Below are 16,952 nucleotides of genomic sequence, written 5' to 3' on the forward strand. Positions count from 1 at the left end.
CATCTACCAGAGCGACCAAGGCTGTTTCAGTTCCATGTCCAGTCCTGAAACCCGATTGGTATGGATCTAGATAATCCGTTTCATCCAAGTGTGTCTGCAGCTGATTAGCCACCACTCGCTCAATGACCTTGCCCAAAAATGGTAGATTCGAAATTGGGCGAAAGTTGTTTAATATTTGGGGATCCAAGAAGGACTTCTTTAAGATGGCCTTTATAATAGCCTCCTTGAGGGCTAGTGGTATAACACCCTCTTGCAAGGATGCATTGACCATTGCCTTGATCCCCTCACCCAATCTCTCTTTGCAGCTCATGAGGAGCCACGACGGGCAAGGATCAAGTAGACAAGTGGTAGGCCTTACAGATGAGAGCACCTTGTCCACATCCTCAGAAGGAAGAGGCCGAAATCAATCCCATTTGACCGGTTTGCAACTGGCCAACTCTAGCTCACTCACTGTATCCACTGTATCTATTTCCCCCCACCCGGAAGGCCTTTTCCTCCTCCCCCCCCCCACTCCAGCCCTTGCTATCAATGCCCAGGCAACAGGAAGCATCACCCCCCACCACCAGATGGATACTTTAAAGTTCCCAGCTGTGCATTCATGCCTTGGCACCTGTTACTGCTTCTCTTCACCATACCTTACTGTTTCAGCCTTTGTTTATCTTTTGCCAGCTTTGTGATAGCTAGCCAAGAACCAGGCATGTGTTTAAACCAACAGATTTATTCAACCGAAGTTATAAATGTAATCAAGAATACTTAAAATGCAAGTTCCCAAAGCATGTGGTTACAGATTAATGTTCCTTACTAAGTTTTCCTGAAATACGACAAGGAAGCCCTGCTGCTACCTTTCTTCGCCCCCTTCCAACCCAACCCTCTCTTCCCAAGATCTAACCCTAGCCCTCTCAGACCTGGGACTGGCCATAGATAAAAGCCAGCATCCTCCATTCACTCAGCCGATCAACACACAGTATTTACAAGCATCCCAGCTCACTCTCTCCCCCTCCCTTCACTTTCTACTTGCCATATTTACCCCAATGCAAACCTATGTTCTCAGAGGGTGTGCAGGAGAACTCCACAGTAAGGAGTGGGTGCCAGTTGATGCCTAGGAAGGCAGGCAAGGCCACGCTGGATTTCAACACAGGTTGGGCTTGGGATCCTTGGTGGATCCCCTTATTATAACAGATCCTAATATTCTATTATAACAGATCCTAATTTCTTGGACTGTCTCTCCTGCAGACATTCTGTTTATTCTCTTTATGAGAGGGGGTTGGTTTTCTCTGTGCCAAGTGCTAATGCACATCCCTGTCTTCCCTCTCTTGCAGGGTGTGAAGTGGTTGGCTCCACCCTTCCTGGCTACCCTCCCCACATCCCATCCAGTGGGCAGGGAAGCTACAGCTCTTCTGCAATTGCTGGCATGGTGGCAGGTAAGGAAGTCCTTGCACGGTGTACATTTTCCAATTTCCAGGGGTGTGGCAAATCTAGGAAAAGGTGGGCGCAGGGCAGTGATTATAGTGGCATCTCAGCGGTCTCCCGCTGTGTCCTGTCTTTGAAATTTGCTTTTAGGATGGTCACTTTCAGATCTGTGAATGTACATGCATGTTAAACTGGACAGTCTCTACACAAGAAAATAAATGGATACAAATATGACATTAAGAAAGGTAACACAGAAAAGCCTGAGGCTGAAGGGAAACATTTTAATCTTGCCGGCCATTCAATTGCAATAATCTTGTTTCTTCTTAATTCAGAAGGTAACTTACCAATATGAAATTGCCTAAATAATGGCATCATGTGCCTTTATTTGGTAAAGGCATGGTTGAATCTCTGAGCCAGTGCAGAGTGCAACACAGTTGTTGAGCACTAACTCGGTTTCTGAGCAAAGTACAGAGTTCCAAGTAGTGGCAATCTTCTTTTCACGTCAGACCCTTAATTAACCAAGTGTCCTATAAGTGAGTGCAAGCACATTTGGGGGCCATTCCTAACAATTGTGAAGCGCATCATGACAGCCCCCATAGCCATGCCCTCAAAGGAAATCCATAGTCAAGCCACTGGGATGTTATATATCTTGCTTTTCTAACACACTGCTTAAAAACTATTCCTCAAGATGGCCATGCACTGCACTGCCCGGATAGGCAAGGTACCTTAACGATGATAAAAGGATCAGCAGTGCCTCTCTAGCATCTTGCTCCTGTTTGCCTTCTGAACACTTGCTATGTACCAACTTTAACAGTGGCTATAGATTGGACAACTGCACAGTGCAAGCTAGAATTTTTATGGCTGTAAAATCTTTTCAGTGCTTTTTCCAGTTGGAGAAACCATTTTGAACAAAAGCTTCACATGCATCCTTGTCTCTTCATGTGTTTGAAAGAGGAACATTCATGTCATTTGCTACTCAGTATAATTATTGATCAAAAACATCATATGTGTTGCCTCTGTGAAGGGAGTAAAGAAGCTACCTCTCTGTTGGGCTCACTTCGGGCAGGTGGGGTGGGATGTGCTCTCTGCTTATTTTTACATTTACTCCTCACATTTGTGTGTCACCCACATTCTGCTAAGCACTGCAGGGGGCATCATGAGTGGTATTTCCCACCATTTTATGAGATAGTGAATCCAACCATCTCATAAAATACTTGGCAGCCATAGTGTGGTTCCTGGGCACCAGGACACCTTCAGACCCTCTTCTTAGTGCATGCCAAAGCTCCACAGTGCTCTCAAGGCTTTATTTTTCGGTTCCCGATTATTTTTGTGTGTTGCCTAGAGATGTAAAATTTCTGGAAATTTTGAAGCCATGGGGAAAAAAGGTGTTTTTCAGAAAAAAATGGAAATTTTCAGAAAAATTGAAAAAATGCAATATTAGCACTTTTCACAGATTGAACATCACTTTCTTATTTCAGGAACATAAAATGTAATTATGTACAAGTTGGTTTGGCATAAAGTTATCACATTTGGTATATTAAAAGTACATTCTATTCAAACAATTATTACAAATTGAATTTACTTTTTTAAATTTTTACCTTTTTTTTGTAACAAATGGGTCTACAAGCTCCTGAACTGTAAGGAACCACTTTCGTTTTGCAAGTTTATGAGGAGCAGGCAAAAAACAATTAAAAAAACACCAGAAGAAACCATCAACATTAATAACAAAGAAAATGATTTATGTTTCTGCTAGTCCTCCACAGTGTCAAGCAGACATAAATCATCCATTCCCATAGAAAGAACTGAGAAAAGGGGGGGGGCAAGATTCAATGAAACATTTTATTCATCATGCTAAAATAAAACATTCCATAATCCGTTTTTTCTTCATTTTTTTCAATTTTTCCAATTTTTCAGAAAAAAACCCAAAAAATGGCTTCGGGAAAAAATGGGGGGAAATGGATTTTTCTCAATTTTTCTGTTTTTTTTCTGGGCCTTCACATCTCTGGTGTTGCCTGCTTTTTTGTGTGTGTTCATTTGTTTTGGGGTGTATATAGATGCTTTGCCTGCTGGGGGGGAGTTCTAAGCATCACCAGTTTTTCTTCTCTTGAATTGATATTTTGTGGTGTCCATGATAGGTTCTTAGATTTCCAGATGTGCTTTTGGGTCCAAAAAGTTTAGAGGCTCCCCTGCTTATAGTCCTTCTGAGTGTTCCGTGTGCTTCAGAATGTGTAGGTCAGGCCTGTCCTACACATGCAGCAGAATGAGGTGGTGAAGTTACCGGTCACGTCTGACTGAAGGTGGGAGAATCAAGTTTCTGATTGCTCTTTGGGCTAGTCATTCTGTGAGGATAAAGGGGTGCACGTACACAGTCTTAAGCTCCTTAGAAGAAAGGTGGGATATTGATGTAATCAATAAGTCAGAAATGGGATCCTCAGCCCGATTCCTAAAGTGCCATAATTTGTTTCACCGGGTCATTCTTTTCCATGTCAAGCTCAGAGAATTATTTATTTATTTATTTATTTATTTTATTTTATTTATATACCGCCCTAAGCCTGAAGGCTCTCTGGGCGGTGTACAAAAAGATAAAAACAAGCATAATATAGAAATACAATAAATACAATAAATCAAGAAACAAAACAAACAAACAATAAAGAACCAAACAACGACCAAAATACAGAAATGTTGTTAAAATACACTTTAAAATGCCTGGGAGTATAAAAAGGTTTTCACCTAGAAGCCTACCTCTGGTGGCTGCTTGATGAGCAGAGCTCACAGTTCAAAATCTCGTACTCACCATGCTGCAATCAAGTTGGCACTCTGGCTTAAGCCGGGGCCTATCTCATTAATGGCCGGCTAGATGTCCCTCTGCCCTCACAAGCAGTGCAAGAGGCATCTTCTGCTGCTTGGCCCCAGTGCCTGGGAGACAGAGGAATATTGTCTTTGCAGCTAATAACTGTTAACTGATAGCATGGCCTTTTGATACCTGAAATAGGTATACCTGAAACTTGGTGGAATGACTCCCATGACTGAAATACAGCGACTGAAGGATATAACTTGTTCAAAAAGAACAGAAGGAATAGAAAGGGAGGCAGAGTCACGCTCTGTGTTAAAAATACATATCCCTGCACAGAAATACAGGAGGATGAGCTTGGCAGCTCCACTGAGAGCATCTGGATTAAAATTAATGGGGCAAGTAATAAAAGGAATGTGGTGCTTGGAGTCTACTACCAACCACCCAATCAAGGAGAAGATGAGGATGAAACTTTTGAAAAGCAATGTATCAATGTATTGCCAATGTAGCAGGTGGATCCACAGTTGGCTACAGAATCGTACTCAGAGAGTGCTTATCTGCCTACACCAGCCTTGTCTCCCTCCCGCTCCTGGACCCCACACCCGCCTCCCTGATTCCTTGCACCAAATTCTGCGCTATGCAGCCATTGTCCCCCTTATCATTGGTTCCTTCCCAAACTGGGGGGAGATAATGAGCGGGGTACTGCAGAGATCAGTCTGGGCCCCGTGCTCTTCAACAATGACTTGGCTGAAGAGGTGCAGGGAATGCTTATCAAAGTTGCAGATGATACGAAATTAGCACGGAAAGCTAATACCCTGGAAGACAAAAACAAAATTATAAGTGATCTTGATAGGCTGGAACATTGGGCTGAACACAACAGAATGAAATTTAACAGGGATAAGTGCAAAGTTCTACACCTGGGAAAAAGAAACCAAATGAACAGTTATAAGATGGGGGATACTTGGCTCAGCAATACTACATGTGAGAAGCATCTTGGGATTGTTGTCAATCACAAGCTGAATATGAGTGTGATGTGGCTGCAAAAAAGGCTAATGCTATTTTAGGTTGCATTAACAGAAGTACAGTTTCCAAATTGCATGAAGTATTAGTTCCCCTCCATTCAGCACTGATTGGCCCTCATCTTGAGTACAGCATCCAGTTCTGGACACCATACTTGAAGAAGGATGCAGACAAACTGGAAGGGGGTCAGAGGAGGACAATGAGAACGATCAGGGGACTGGGAATCCCCTAAGCCCTATGAGGAGAGACTGAAAGAACTGGGCATGTTTAGCCTTGAGAAGAGAAGACTGAGGGGAGATATGATAGCTCTCTTCCAAGTACATGAAAGGTTCTCACACAAAGGAGGGCCAAGATCTCTTCTCAATCGTTCCAGAGTGCTTCAGTTATAAGCTTTCTAGTCACCTTGATGGGGGTGCAACCTCGTTTAGAGTAGGCTGTACACCTGATTCCCAGGCATGAGAACCACCGACCCGCAGCACCTCTATTTCGTTAGGGGATTCAGCATCATTTTTTTTGGCCCTCATACAGCCTATTTCTGTGTGCAAGCATCAGTGTAACACCTACAGAGACTCATCTGGCACCCGTGACAGAAACGGGCCTGTGTGTCACGCAACAGCTTCATTTAGCGATTAAAGATAGATGTTAAAGAGCATGGAAGCAAGATGGAAGCCCCACAGGACATGTGTCAAGTAGCAGCCCCCACATGCAGCTTTCTTGAACTGACCTTACAGATAAGAGTGGGACCACTATATCACAGGCCCCTGAATCCTAATATATGGAGTCAGTCCAACAGTATGGCATGGCTGATGGTATCAAAAGCTGCCGAGTGATCAAGGAGAATCAATAGGGTCACACTGCCTTTGTCCCTCTTCTAACAGTTGTCATCCATAAGGGCAACCAAGACTGTTTTGGTGCCAGAACTGAGCCTGGACCCAGACTGAAAAGCAGGAGCGGCACCAGACTGCAGTGGGTACTACCACTGCTGCCAGGGACTTACAGGCCCAGTTGTGTCAGTGCGCTGTGTGTGCATGCTTGCCAGCACCCAGCATGCTGGTGGCAGCATGTTGATGTCCTTGCCGTCATATTGGGTGATGGTAAGTATGCGTGTGCAACATGCTGATGTGGCAACATAGATACGTGGGGTGCGGCCAGCCCATACCAGTGGCAGCGGGGGTGCTGCCCGGGAGGGTGGCTCCTGTTTCACAATGCATGCCAGCATTGGGTCATGGGGTGCACGCTCCAGTACCCGATGGTAGCACGGAGTGGGAGCTACACTTGCCCAGCTGCAGGCCCCTGAGCCAGTACGCAACCTGGCTGCCTGCTGGAACCCTTTGGAAAGGGTCCATATAATCTGCTTCATATGATTCTGTTTGGAAGAACACCACTGCCCACCTTTCTCAAGAAGGAGATATTAGTGACTTGGCAATCGTTAATAGAATTTTCTGGGTCCAAAGCGGACTTTTTAAGGAGTGCCCACACTTTCATCCCCTTTAAGGTGGCCGGCACCAGCTCCTCACACAAGGAAAAATTCACCACCCCCTGGACCCACCCTGTGGACCCATACCCTCTGGCTAGCTGTCAACAGCTGTGTGGGGCAAGGGATGAAAAGAGTCACACCCCTCCAAGCAGTTTGCCCACAATCTCAGACTGGGCCACCTCCCCAGATCTAAGGAAAAGCAATAAATGTGTGTTTTGGAACCTTGCCCATTTAGCACAACCCCATCATCTTTGGCCAGAAATAGACACAACATTTTTAGACAATAAAGAAAATGTCTTCTCAGGGTGCTTTTCTGTCCCTACTGAAAAGCCACAGCATCCTGTACTGGGTCCCCAAACACTTGGGATTGTGTAGCACGGCTCCTTTCCTTCTAGAGGAGACAGCAAAGCCCCTGCACAAGCTGGCAGCCCCAAGCACATCTGCTCCCTTAACAATCCTGCTTTTGGAGCGTGCAGTGGTTCCCCACACACACACACACAGAGCACCACACAGGCTTCTACTGGCATTTGATGGCCTTTGCTCATTTGCACCCACTGCTGCTTACTTGTTTGTTCCTTTCAGTTATTCATACCTCCCTTTTCAAACTGATTTTCCAAAGCAGATTTCCTTGAAAGAAATATTATGAAATACAATGTTAGACTCAAAGTCCTAAAAATACAAAACAGCATACAAACCAGATCATGTAAAAAGCTTTTATGAATGAATGAATGAAATGCTTTCCAGAATAAAAATGTTTTCAAATACTCTCTAAAAACAGGGAGAGAGGGAAAGAGCTGGGCTGCCCCACGGAGAGAATTTCACAGCTGTGGGGCCACCACTGAGGAGGCCCTGTCCCTGGCACCCACTAATTAGATCTTTGCTAATGATGGGCCAGACAACAAAGCCTCTGAGGCTAAACTGAAGGCTGGAGTAAATTCATCTGGGCAAAGCCCTTCCTTCAGGAAACTTGATTCCATGCAATTAAAGTCATTTAAATTGTGTCCAGAAACAGATTGCCCCATCCTGCAAGTGTCATAGGATAGGTGAAATCCTGTGCATGTTTACTCAGAACTAAGTACCAATGTTTTCAACGGGCTTTACTCCCTAGTAAGCAGAGTTTGGAAAAGTTACTTTTTTGAACTACAACTCCCACCAGCCCACTCCAGTGGCCATGCTGGCTGGGGCTGATGGGAGTTGTAGTTCAAAAAAGTAATTTTTCCAAGGTCTGTTAGTAAGCATGTTTAGTACTGCACCTAAGTAGTGCATGAACTCTGCAGGCCTTGGTTTTTGCTGGCAATGATGCCTTGCCTGGTGAGCCAGGAGGAGCTGCCAAGCTGTGCCATTCCCGTAGGCTGGGAGGACTTGCTGAGGTGGTGTGTTCCTGTGTTACCCTGGAGATGTGGTTAATGTAGCGTTGAGAATACAGAGGCCTCTCCCCTGTGCGCTCCCTCCCCTCAAGCGTGAAATGAGATTGGTTGGGAGAAGACAAGGAAGACTGGCGCTGTTTTTACACCATTTCTAATGAGAGCACTCAGTCAAATGCCCCTTGAAATCCCATTCACTTCAAACCCCCCCCACAATTCAGGCTTCTCCCCCATCCCCCCTCACCACCAAAAGCATCCAAATGATTCGATGACCTGCTCTCTCACATGCACACCCCCCACCTAAGATAAACACAAAGGCAGATCTATCTGCTAATCCCAGGGTTAACAGTACCACCCTACTTTATAGGGTTATTGTTAGGATTATCCAAATTAACATACATGAAGTATTTAGAGTGCTGGAAAAATATGTTATTAAAAACATTATGTGATTATTACTTGTCTATCAGGAACAGAACCTCCTCCTGTAAATGGATGAGAGTTTGACTACAAAAAGCAAATAATGTTCAGCTAAATGGGGATGCTGTTTCCTTATGTCTACACTGATGTGGTTCCGGCCAAGAATCATACATTCAGTCTGGATGGGGATGGGAAAAGGGGAAGCCATCACTCTGTGGCAGAACACCTGTGCTGCATGCAGGGGGTCCCAGTGGCTGGGAATGTCCGCTGTCTGAGACCGTGGAGAACTGCTGCCTGCTGGATGGACCAACTGTCTGACTCATCATAAAGCAGCTTAAAAATACAAGACGAGTTCTGTGGCAACACATGCCTGGGGGGCCCATCAGTCCAGCATCCTGTTTTCAAGATGGCCAAGCAGACACTCCCATGGGAGGCCGCAAGCAGGACCAGAGGGCAACCGCAGCGCCATGCATCATTTTATACACTGCTGTCATGTTGCCACTGGCTTGCCTTTTCTCTAAACTAAAAAGCCCCAAATACTGCAACTGTTCTTCATAGGGGAGTCGCTCCATCCCCTTGATCATTTTGATTGCCCTTTTCTGAACCTTTTCCAGCTCTACAATATCCTTTTGAGATGAGGCAACCAGAACTGTATACAGGATTCCAAATGTGGCTGCACCATAGATTTATACAATGGCATTTTTATATCAGCAGTTTTATTTTCAATACCTTTCCTAATGATCCCTAGCATGGAATTTGCCATGGAATTTTTCACAGCTGCTGCACACTGGGTCAACATCTTCATCAAGCTATGCACTACGGCCCCAAGATCTCATTCCTGGTTAGCCACCACCAGTTCAGATCCCATGGGCATATATGTGAAACTAAGATTTTTTGCTCCAATATGCATAACTTCACACTTGTTTACATTGAATTTCCTTTGCCATTTTACTGCCCATTCACTCAGTTTGGAGAGGTCCTTTTGGAGATCTTCGCAATCCCTTTTTGTTTTAACAACCCTTAACAATTTAGTATCACCAGCAAACCTGGCAACCCCACTGCTCACCACCCCCCCGATCGTTTATGAACAAGTTAAAAACCACAGGGCCCAATACCAGTCCTTGGGGGATTCCACTTTCTACATCCCTCCTTTGGGAGAACTATCCATTTATTCCTACTCTGCTTCCTGCTACTTAACCAGTTCCTGATCCACAAGAGGACCTCTCCTCTTTTCTTAAAGTCCAAGTACACAGTGTCAACTAGGTCACCTCTACCCATGTGCTTGTTGACACTCTCAAAGAATCCTAATAGGTTAGTGAGACAGGACTTTGAACTGCATTTGCCATTTTACTGGCCATTCACCCTATTTGCAAATATCTTTTCTTATAGACAAAAGAAAGTACTTCACACACAGCGTATAATTAAACTGTGGAATTCAATCCCACAATTGGCTGCAGTGGTCGCCACCAACTTGGGTGGCATTAAAGAAGATAAGACAAATTTATGGAGGATAAGGCTGTTTGTAGCTACAAGCCATAAGGATGTGCTAGAATTCTGTCCAATCCAGATTTGGTATCGAATTTTCCATTAATTGGTTTATTAGCCAAGGTCGCATTTTATGTAGTGATTTTCTGTGGCTATTTATGGAAATTGATTTTTAAAAAACAAACAAACCTGCATCTAGAATATTGATATTAATTATTAATATTAGTTAATTAATATTGATATTAATTATTGATTTTAATATCTTTGTTGATATTTCCTCAAATGTGATATTGCCTTTGATTTATCAACATTTCCTTTAAAAATATTGGTATTAAAATACATTTATATTCCGGGGGAGAAAAAAATGGATCAGTAAAAGCAGTGGATTGCAGACAAAGAATGAACTTGAATCGATACCAGCCTGATAGGTTGACAGAATACTTTTGAACTGGCACTGGCACATGGATACCATCTCCAGGCAGGATGGCTATACTGTGCTTCCATAATCAGAGGTGGGATGCTTCCAAATACTATTTATTTATTTATTTATTCTCATTATTTTTACCCCGCCCTTTTTCCAAAACTGGAACTCACAGCGGCTTCCAGATAAAGGCACACATATAATTAAAAACATACAAAAGTCTAGATTAAAATCAAATTAAACAATTTACAGTATTAAAACCATTCATACATATAGTTAAAATAATTCAAACTCAGTTTAAAATAATACAGTTAGGCAACAGCAATGCAGCACCCTTCAAGACCTGTCCTTAACAGCTTTCACTTCCAAAGGCTTGTTGAAATAAAAAAGTCTTTGCTTGCCGACGGAAGGACTGCAAGGAGGGGGCCATTCTTGCTTCCCTAGGAAGGGAGTTCCAAAGCCTCGGGGCAGCCACCGAAAAGGCACTATCTCGCGTCCCCACTAGTCGTGCTTGTGAGGACATAGGTATTGAGAGAAGGGCCTCTCCTGAGGATCTCAGGGAGATACGGTCTGACAGATAGCCTGGACCTAAGCCATATAGGGCTTTATAGGTCATCACCAGCACTTTGAATTGTGTCCGGAAACAGAGTGGCAACCAGTGGAGCTTTTGTAACAGGGGAGTTGTATGGTCCCTGTAACCAGCCCCAGTTAACATTCTGGCTGCAGCACGTTGCACCAGCTGAAGTTTCCGAACAGTCTTCAGAGGCAGCCCCACGTAGAGCGCGTTACAGTAATCTAAACGGGATGTAACTAAGGCATGTGTCACCGTGGCCAGATCAGACGGCTCAAGGAATGGGCGCAGTTGGCACACTAATCTTAATTGTGCAAAAGCACTCCTGGCCACTGCAGAAACCTGGGCCTCCAAATTTAAAGCTGAGTCCAGGAGCACACCCAAACTGCGAACCTGCGTCTTCAGGGGGAGTGTAACCCCATCCAGCGCAGGCTGAATCCCTATTCCCTGATTTGCCTTTCGACTGACCAGGAGCACCTCTGTCTTGTCTGGATTAAGCTTCAATTTGTTCGCCTTCATCCAGTCCACCACTGATGACAGACACCGGTTTAAAACCAAGACAGCTTCCCTGGAGTTAGGTGGAAAGGAGAAGTAGAGTTGGGTGTCATCAGCATACTGATGGCACCGAACCCCAAACCCCCAGACAACCTCTCCCAGTGGTTTCATGTAGATGTTAAATAGCATGGGGGACAAAACTGAGCCCTGAGGGACCCCACAGGCCAATGGCCAAGGAGTCAAACAGGAATCCCCCAGCACCACTTTCTGGGTTCGTCCCTCCAGGAAGGAATGGAACCGAGCAAGGCGGCCCAGAAGGATACCATGGTCGATGGTATCAAAAGCCACTGAGAGGTCCAGCAGAACCAACAGGGACACACTCTCCCTGTCCAGTTCTCTGCGTAGGTCGTCCACCAAGGCAACCAAAGCCGTCTCCGTCCCGTAACCAGGCCTGAAACCAGACTGAAATGGATCTAGATACTCAGTTTCATCCAGGAATCCCTGGAACTGGGAGGCCACCACACGCTCTATTACCTTGCCCAAAAATGGGATATTGGACACTGGCCGATAATTATCCATTATGGAGGGATCCAGGGAGGGCTTTTTCAACAAAGGCCTTACAACTGCCTCTTTTAGGCACACTGGAACTCTGCCTTGTTGTAAAGAGGCATTGATTACTCCCTTCACCCACTCAGCCAGTCCCTCTCTGGTGCATTTAATGAGCCAGGAAGGGCAGGGGTCTAGAAGACATGTGGTGGCTCTCACCTCTCCAAGGATCCTGTCCACATCCTCGGGCTGCACAAATTGAAAAGAATCCATTATTATTGGACAGGCAGGAGCCAAAGTTACATCCACTGAGATTGTATCAACTATAGCATCCAAGTCAGAACGAATCTGAGTGATTTTATCTGCAAAGTGCCATGCAAATTCTTGGCAGCGGTCTGTTGAATGGTCTATATTATCCCTACGAGGGCCAAGATGTAAAAGACCTCTGACCACTCGAAACAGTTCCGTTGGACGGCTCCCTGCAGACACAATAGTGGCAGAAAAGAATGCTTTCTTTGCTGCCCGTACTGCCACGGAGTAGGCCTTCAGATAGGCTCTAGCCCGTGTTCGATCAGACTCGCTCCGAGTCTTCCGCCAACGTCGCTGTAGTCTCCATCTCATTCGTTTCATCACCGCCAGCTCCTTGGTAAACCAGGGGGCTGGGCTGGCTCCACTTCGTGAGAGGGGACACTCAGGAGCGATCATGTCTACCGCCCTGGCCATTTCCCCATTCCAGAGGTCAACCAGAGCTTCAACAGAATCGCCTGCTGAGGTGACAGGAAAATCCCCAAGAGCCATCAGGAAACCATCCGGATCCATCAGCCTCCTGGGGCGGACCATCCTAATCAGTCCCCCACCCCTGCAGAGGTTCTGAGTCCCAGTGAGTCTAAACCCAACCAGGTAATGGTCTGTCCATGACAACAGAACTACAGAAAGTTCCTCCACACCATGATCACCATAATCCCCCTCCACACAGAAAACAAGGTCCAGGGTGTGGCCAGCAACATGAGTGGGGCCAGATATTACTTGGGACAGACCCATGGCTGTCATGGAGGCCATAAAGTCCTGAGCCACTCCAGACAGGGCAGCCTCGGCATGGATGTTGAAGTCCCCTAGCACCACAAGCCGAGGGGACTGCAACATCAACCCTGAGACCACCCCAGCTAGCTCAGGAAGGGAGACTGTTGAGCAGCGGGGTGGGCAGTACACCAACAGAATCCCTATTCTGTCCTGACCACTCAACTTCAGATACACACACTCGAACCCTGGATACTGTGGGATAGGGCACCTGGTCAGGGAAATGGTATCACGATAGACCACTGCAACTCCACCTCCCCGCCCCCCAGGTCTAGCCTGCTGCTGCACAGAGAAACCTGGCGGGCACAGCTGAGAGAGATTAACCCCCCCAGCTTCATCCAACCAGGTCTCTGTAATACAAGCCAGGTCGGCATGCTCATCCAGGATCAAGTCTTGAATGGCCGTTGTTTTACCATTCACCAACCTGGCATTCACAAGCAGCAATTTCAACCCAGGGGGACTGTCACCAAGGCTATCCAGGCTATTTGCAAGGGGGGACAGTTTGGGGGCAACCAGCACCCTGTTGCATTCCCATCTCCCCTGATAACATAACCTTCCTGCTCATCAGCTCCCACTGGTGGTACATGCCCTGGTCACCTCTCGGTTGGATTACTGTAATGGGCTGTACGTGGGGTTACCCTTGAAAACGGTCCGGAAATTACAACTTATACAAAATGCTGCGGCTCGACTACTTACAAACTGTCGCCGCCGGGAACACATCACCCCAGTGTTGTTCGACCTACACTGGCTCCCAGTTATTTTCCGGGCCCAATTCAAGGTGTTGGTATTAACCTTTAAATCCCTATACGGTCTCGGCCCAGTTTATCTGATGGAGCACCTCCAGCGCCACCAACCATGCCGCCCAACAAGATCAGCCACACAGGACCTTCTCTCAATCCCGCCAACTAAAACAGCTAGGTTGGCGGGGACAAGAGAGAGGGCATTTTCAGTGGCGGCCCCCACTCTCTGGAACTCCCTCCCGTATGACTTTCGACATGCCCCTTCCCTGAATGTATTCCGCCAAGCTTTGAAGACCTGGCTCTTCAGACAGGCCTTTGGGACTTACGGGGAGGGTTAAATTTTTACGACCAATAGCCTACTATTCTGTACTGGAACTGTTTTATTGTTTTATTGTTATATTGTATTTTATGATGTATTTTATTATGATGTAATGTATTGTTGTTAAATTGTACGTCGCCTAGAGTGGCCATTGGCCAGATAGGCGACCCACAAATTAAATTATTATTATTATTATTATTGTTATTATTATTATTATAACTCCCTTCCCATTCCGTATCTCCCTCTGCCCTCTACAACACTAATGGCAGCCCCCTGGATCCCCCTCCCTACCCTCTTATGTTGAAAACACATCCTTCTGCTATAGGCAAACAAAGACTTGCTCTTAAAAAACAAACACACTGCCAACAGGCCAATATAAACAAATAGAAACCCACTGGCTTACAAAGAAAAAGCCACGCCCTTGAGCACCCCTGAATTGACTCTCCCCATGGGTGATCCCCCTTTGGCGTCGCTCCCTTCGGTAGCAGGCCCGCAAGAATCCTGTTTTTATGGCCTAGATAGGCGAGGCAGTTCAGCTGGGTGGGTAATAAAAACTACTGAGTCAGGACCTAGATCTTGGTCCTAAATCAGGGCCTTGGTCATGGTCCTGCAAAGAGCAGGGAGTCCCAGTGGCAAGGCCAAGGACCAAGGCAGCCGAAGTCCAAGGCAAGCAAGGTCCAAGGCAGGCGAGGTCCAAGGTCGCAGCCGCAACTGCAACAGCCACCATCAACCTCTTCCTCTCTACAGCCTCCAGATGTTATCTGTAACTCGTTTTCTTGGAGAGTCTGGCGTCTGGCATCACAAAATGATACACTCGCCTGATGTTTGGTGTCGTCTTTCCTGTAGAATTATATTGGTCCACTTCCTCTCCTATGGTGATGGCAGCGGCTGATGTTACTGTTGTTGTTAATTATTGTTGTTGTTATTGGATACTCAGCATCTCCTTCTCTTCCTCTCTTCATGCCCATTCTGTATCCAGTGCTTTACTTGGCTCTGTTACATTAAGTCTGCCCAATTCACTCTTAAGCAGATCTCTTCCACTGTGATGTTCTAGAGGAATGTCTAGTTTTCCACCAGCTGCTTTTATCTTGCATAGCTGTTGTTGTTGCTGGAGTCCTTATCTCCCTTGTAATAGTCAAGTCTCTGAGTTCCTCCCACTGCAATTCCTCCGGCTCCTGATATCTCCAGACTCTTGTAACAAAATTCAGCAGGCATAACAAGGTACAGATAATTAGACTTGCTATAGTTGTGTTCTTAGTTGTATTTCCTCACACAGAAGACAAAAGACCAAGGGAGTGCAATTAAAAACAGCAAATTGAGCAGTAAGAATGTGCTGCAGAGCACTCGTCAAACACGTCCGTTACTAGTTGCTGAAAACCACAGGAGGGGAGAATGCTCTTATTGGGATTGCTCTTATTAGGTCCTGCTTGTGGGCTTCCTAGAGGTATCTGGTTTGCTGCTCTGAGAACAGGATGCTGGACTCGTTGAGCCACTGGCCTGATCCATCAGGCTGTTCTTATGTTCCTATGGTCCTTTTAGAATTTTGTTTCAACCACACGGAACAATTTGGTATCATCAGTAAACTTGCCTATCTTGCTTTAAGTCAATTGGATCACCTCTATCTGTAAACTTGTTGATACTCTCAAAGAACTCTAAAAGCTTAGTGATATAGGGCTTTTCTTGGTGGGTCTGCTGCAGCAAGATGAGTTCTTCTATATGCTTGATTATTCTGTCTTAAATAATGCTTGCTACTTGTTTTCCTGGAACAGATGTTGGCCTTTAATTTTTCAGATCATCTCTGGATCTCTTTTTGAAGATTGGTGTTACATTGGCCACTTTCTCTCATGAATGACAGAGGTCTCCACGTGGGTTCTATAGCTCCCCCTCCAGCTCGAAGACAGGAACACCACAGGAAACGTTTTTTGCTCCTCCCTCCTTGCTGAGGCTCAGTTTTCTTTCCTGTCTCAGCTCGGAGCACACCCTTTTTGGCTGTCTCCCTTATACCTTAGCCTTCTCCTCCCTCTGTAGATCTTTCAAACTTTTGACTGCCTATTTTCTAGTCCTTTCAATCATTGATCATTTTATTATAAAATACTAACCTATTTACTTAGCTTGGTAGTTCTCTTTCTACCACCTTTCTGTGCTTTCACTTTCATTTTCCTGCTCCGCTGCCTGCAAGACATGGAAAGAGCAGCATCTCCCTCTTCAAAGAAGAAGAAATACTCCAAAAAAGCAGGACAATACTCAGCCTTAGCTGTAGTTAGCTCCCTCGCATCTAAGATTCCCACCAATGCTCAGCAGCAGCTGCTTATTGGCGAGGACGATCCTCTTGAAGGGACTTCGCATTGGATGGACTCTGTGGCTCCCCGCACGCTTTCCGGAGACAGCAAGTCGCCCCAAATTACCTCCTTAGTAAAAAGGCTTCTTGCAGACCCGTTTTTGGCCGCTTGTGATATGGCGCCCGCCATTTTGTCGGAGGACCATGCAGCAGCAGCCATTTTGGATCGCCATTTGCTCTCCGTTTTTCAGGCCGCTCCTGCACAAAAATCACAAAAGGCACTTACTAAAGTGGGTGCTTCACCCGATATGCCCTTACTTCTGCCTGAAATCAGCACTGTGAACACATCAGCGATTCAGCCTCCGCGATCCCCCCACCCCACCCCACCCTACCGGGCCTAGGGAACTGGAGCGTTTGTCATCCGAAGATGAGGAGCAGAGAAGGTATGTTCCTCCTAGTCAGGGCATGAACACTCCCCCCTCCCAACATGCCTCAAATGTAATGCCTCAACAGCAGCAATTGTCTTTATCGGACCTGCTAT

The 16,952-nt window shown here is 45.9% G+C and overlaps 1 protein-coding gene across 1 annotated transcript in view; it reads left to right on the forward strand.

Annotated features, from left to right (window-relative positions):
- The window catches only part of LOC133368735 (paired box protein Pax-8-like), a 75,761-nt gene that overhangs the window by 48,312 nt on the left and 10,497 nt on the right, over nt 1-16,952 (forward strand). Inside the window, exons 9-10 of the mRNA XM_061593350.1 lie at nt 1,320-1,421; nt 4,711-4,713. Coding sequence (XP_061449334.1) covers nt 1,320-1,421; nt 4,711-4,713 — 105 coding nt within the window. The remainder of the gene's footprint in view (nt 1-1,319; nt 1,422-4,710; nt 4,714-16,952) is intronic.

The sequence above is a fragment of the Rhineura floridana genome, chromosome 12 (genome assembly GCF_030035675.1).
Source record: "Rhineura floridana isolate rRhiFlo1 chromosome 12, rRhiFlo1.hap2, whole genome shotgun sequence".
Taxonomy (NCBI): domain Eukaryota; kingdom Metazoa; phylum Chordata; class Lepidosauria; order Squamata; family Rhineuridae; genus Rhineura; species Rhineura floridana.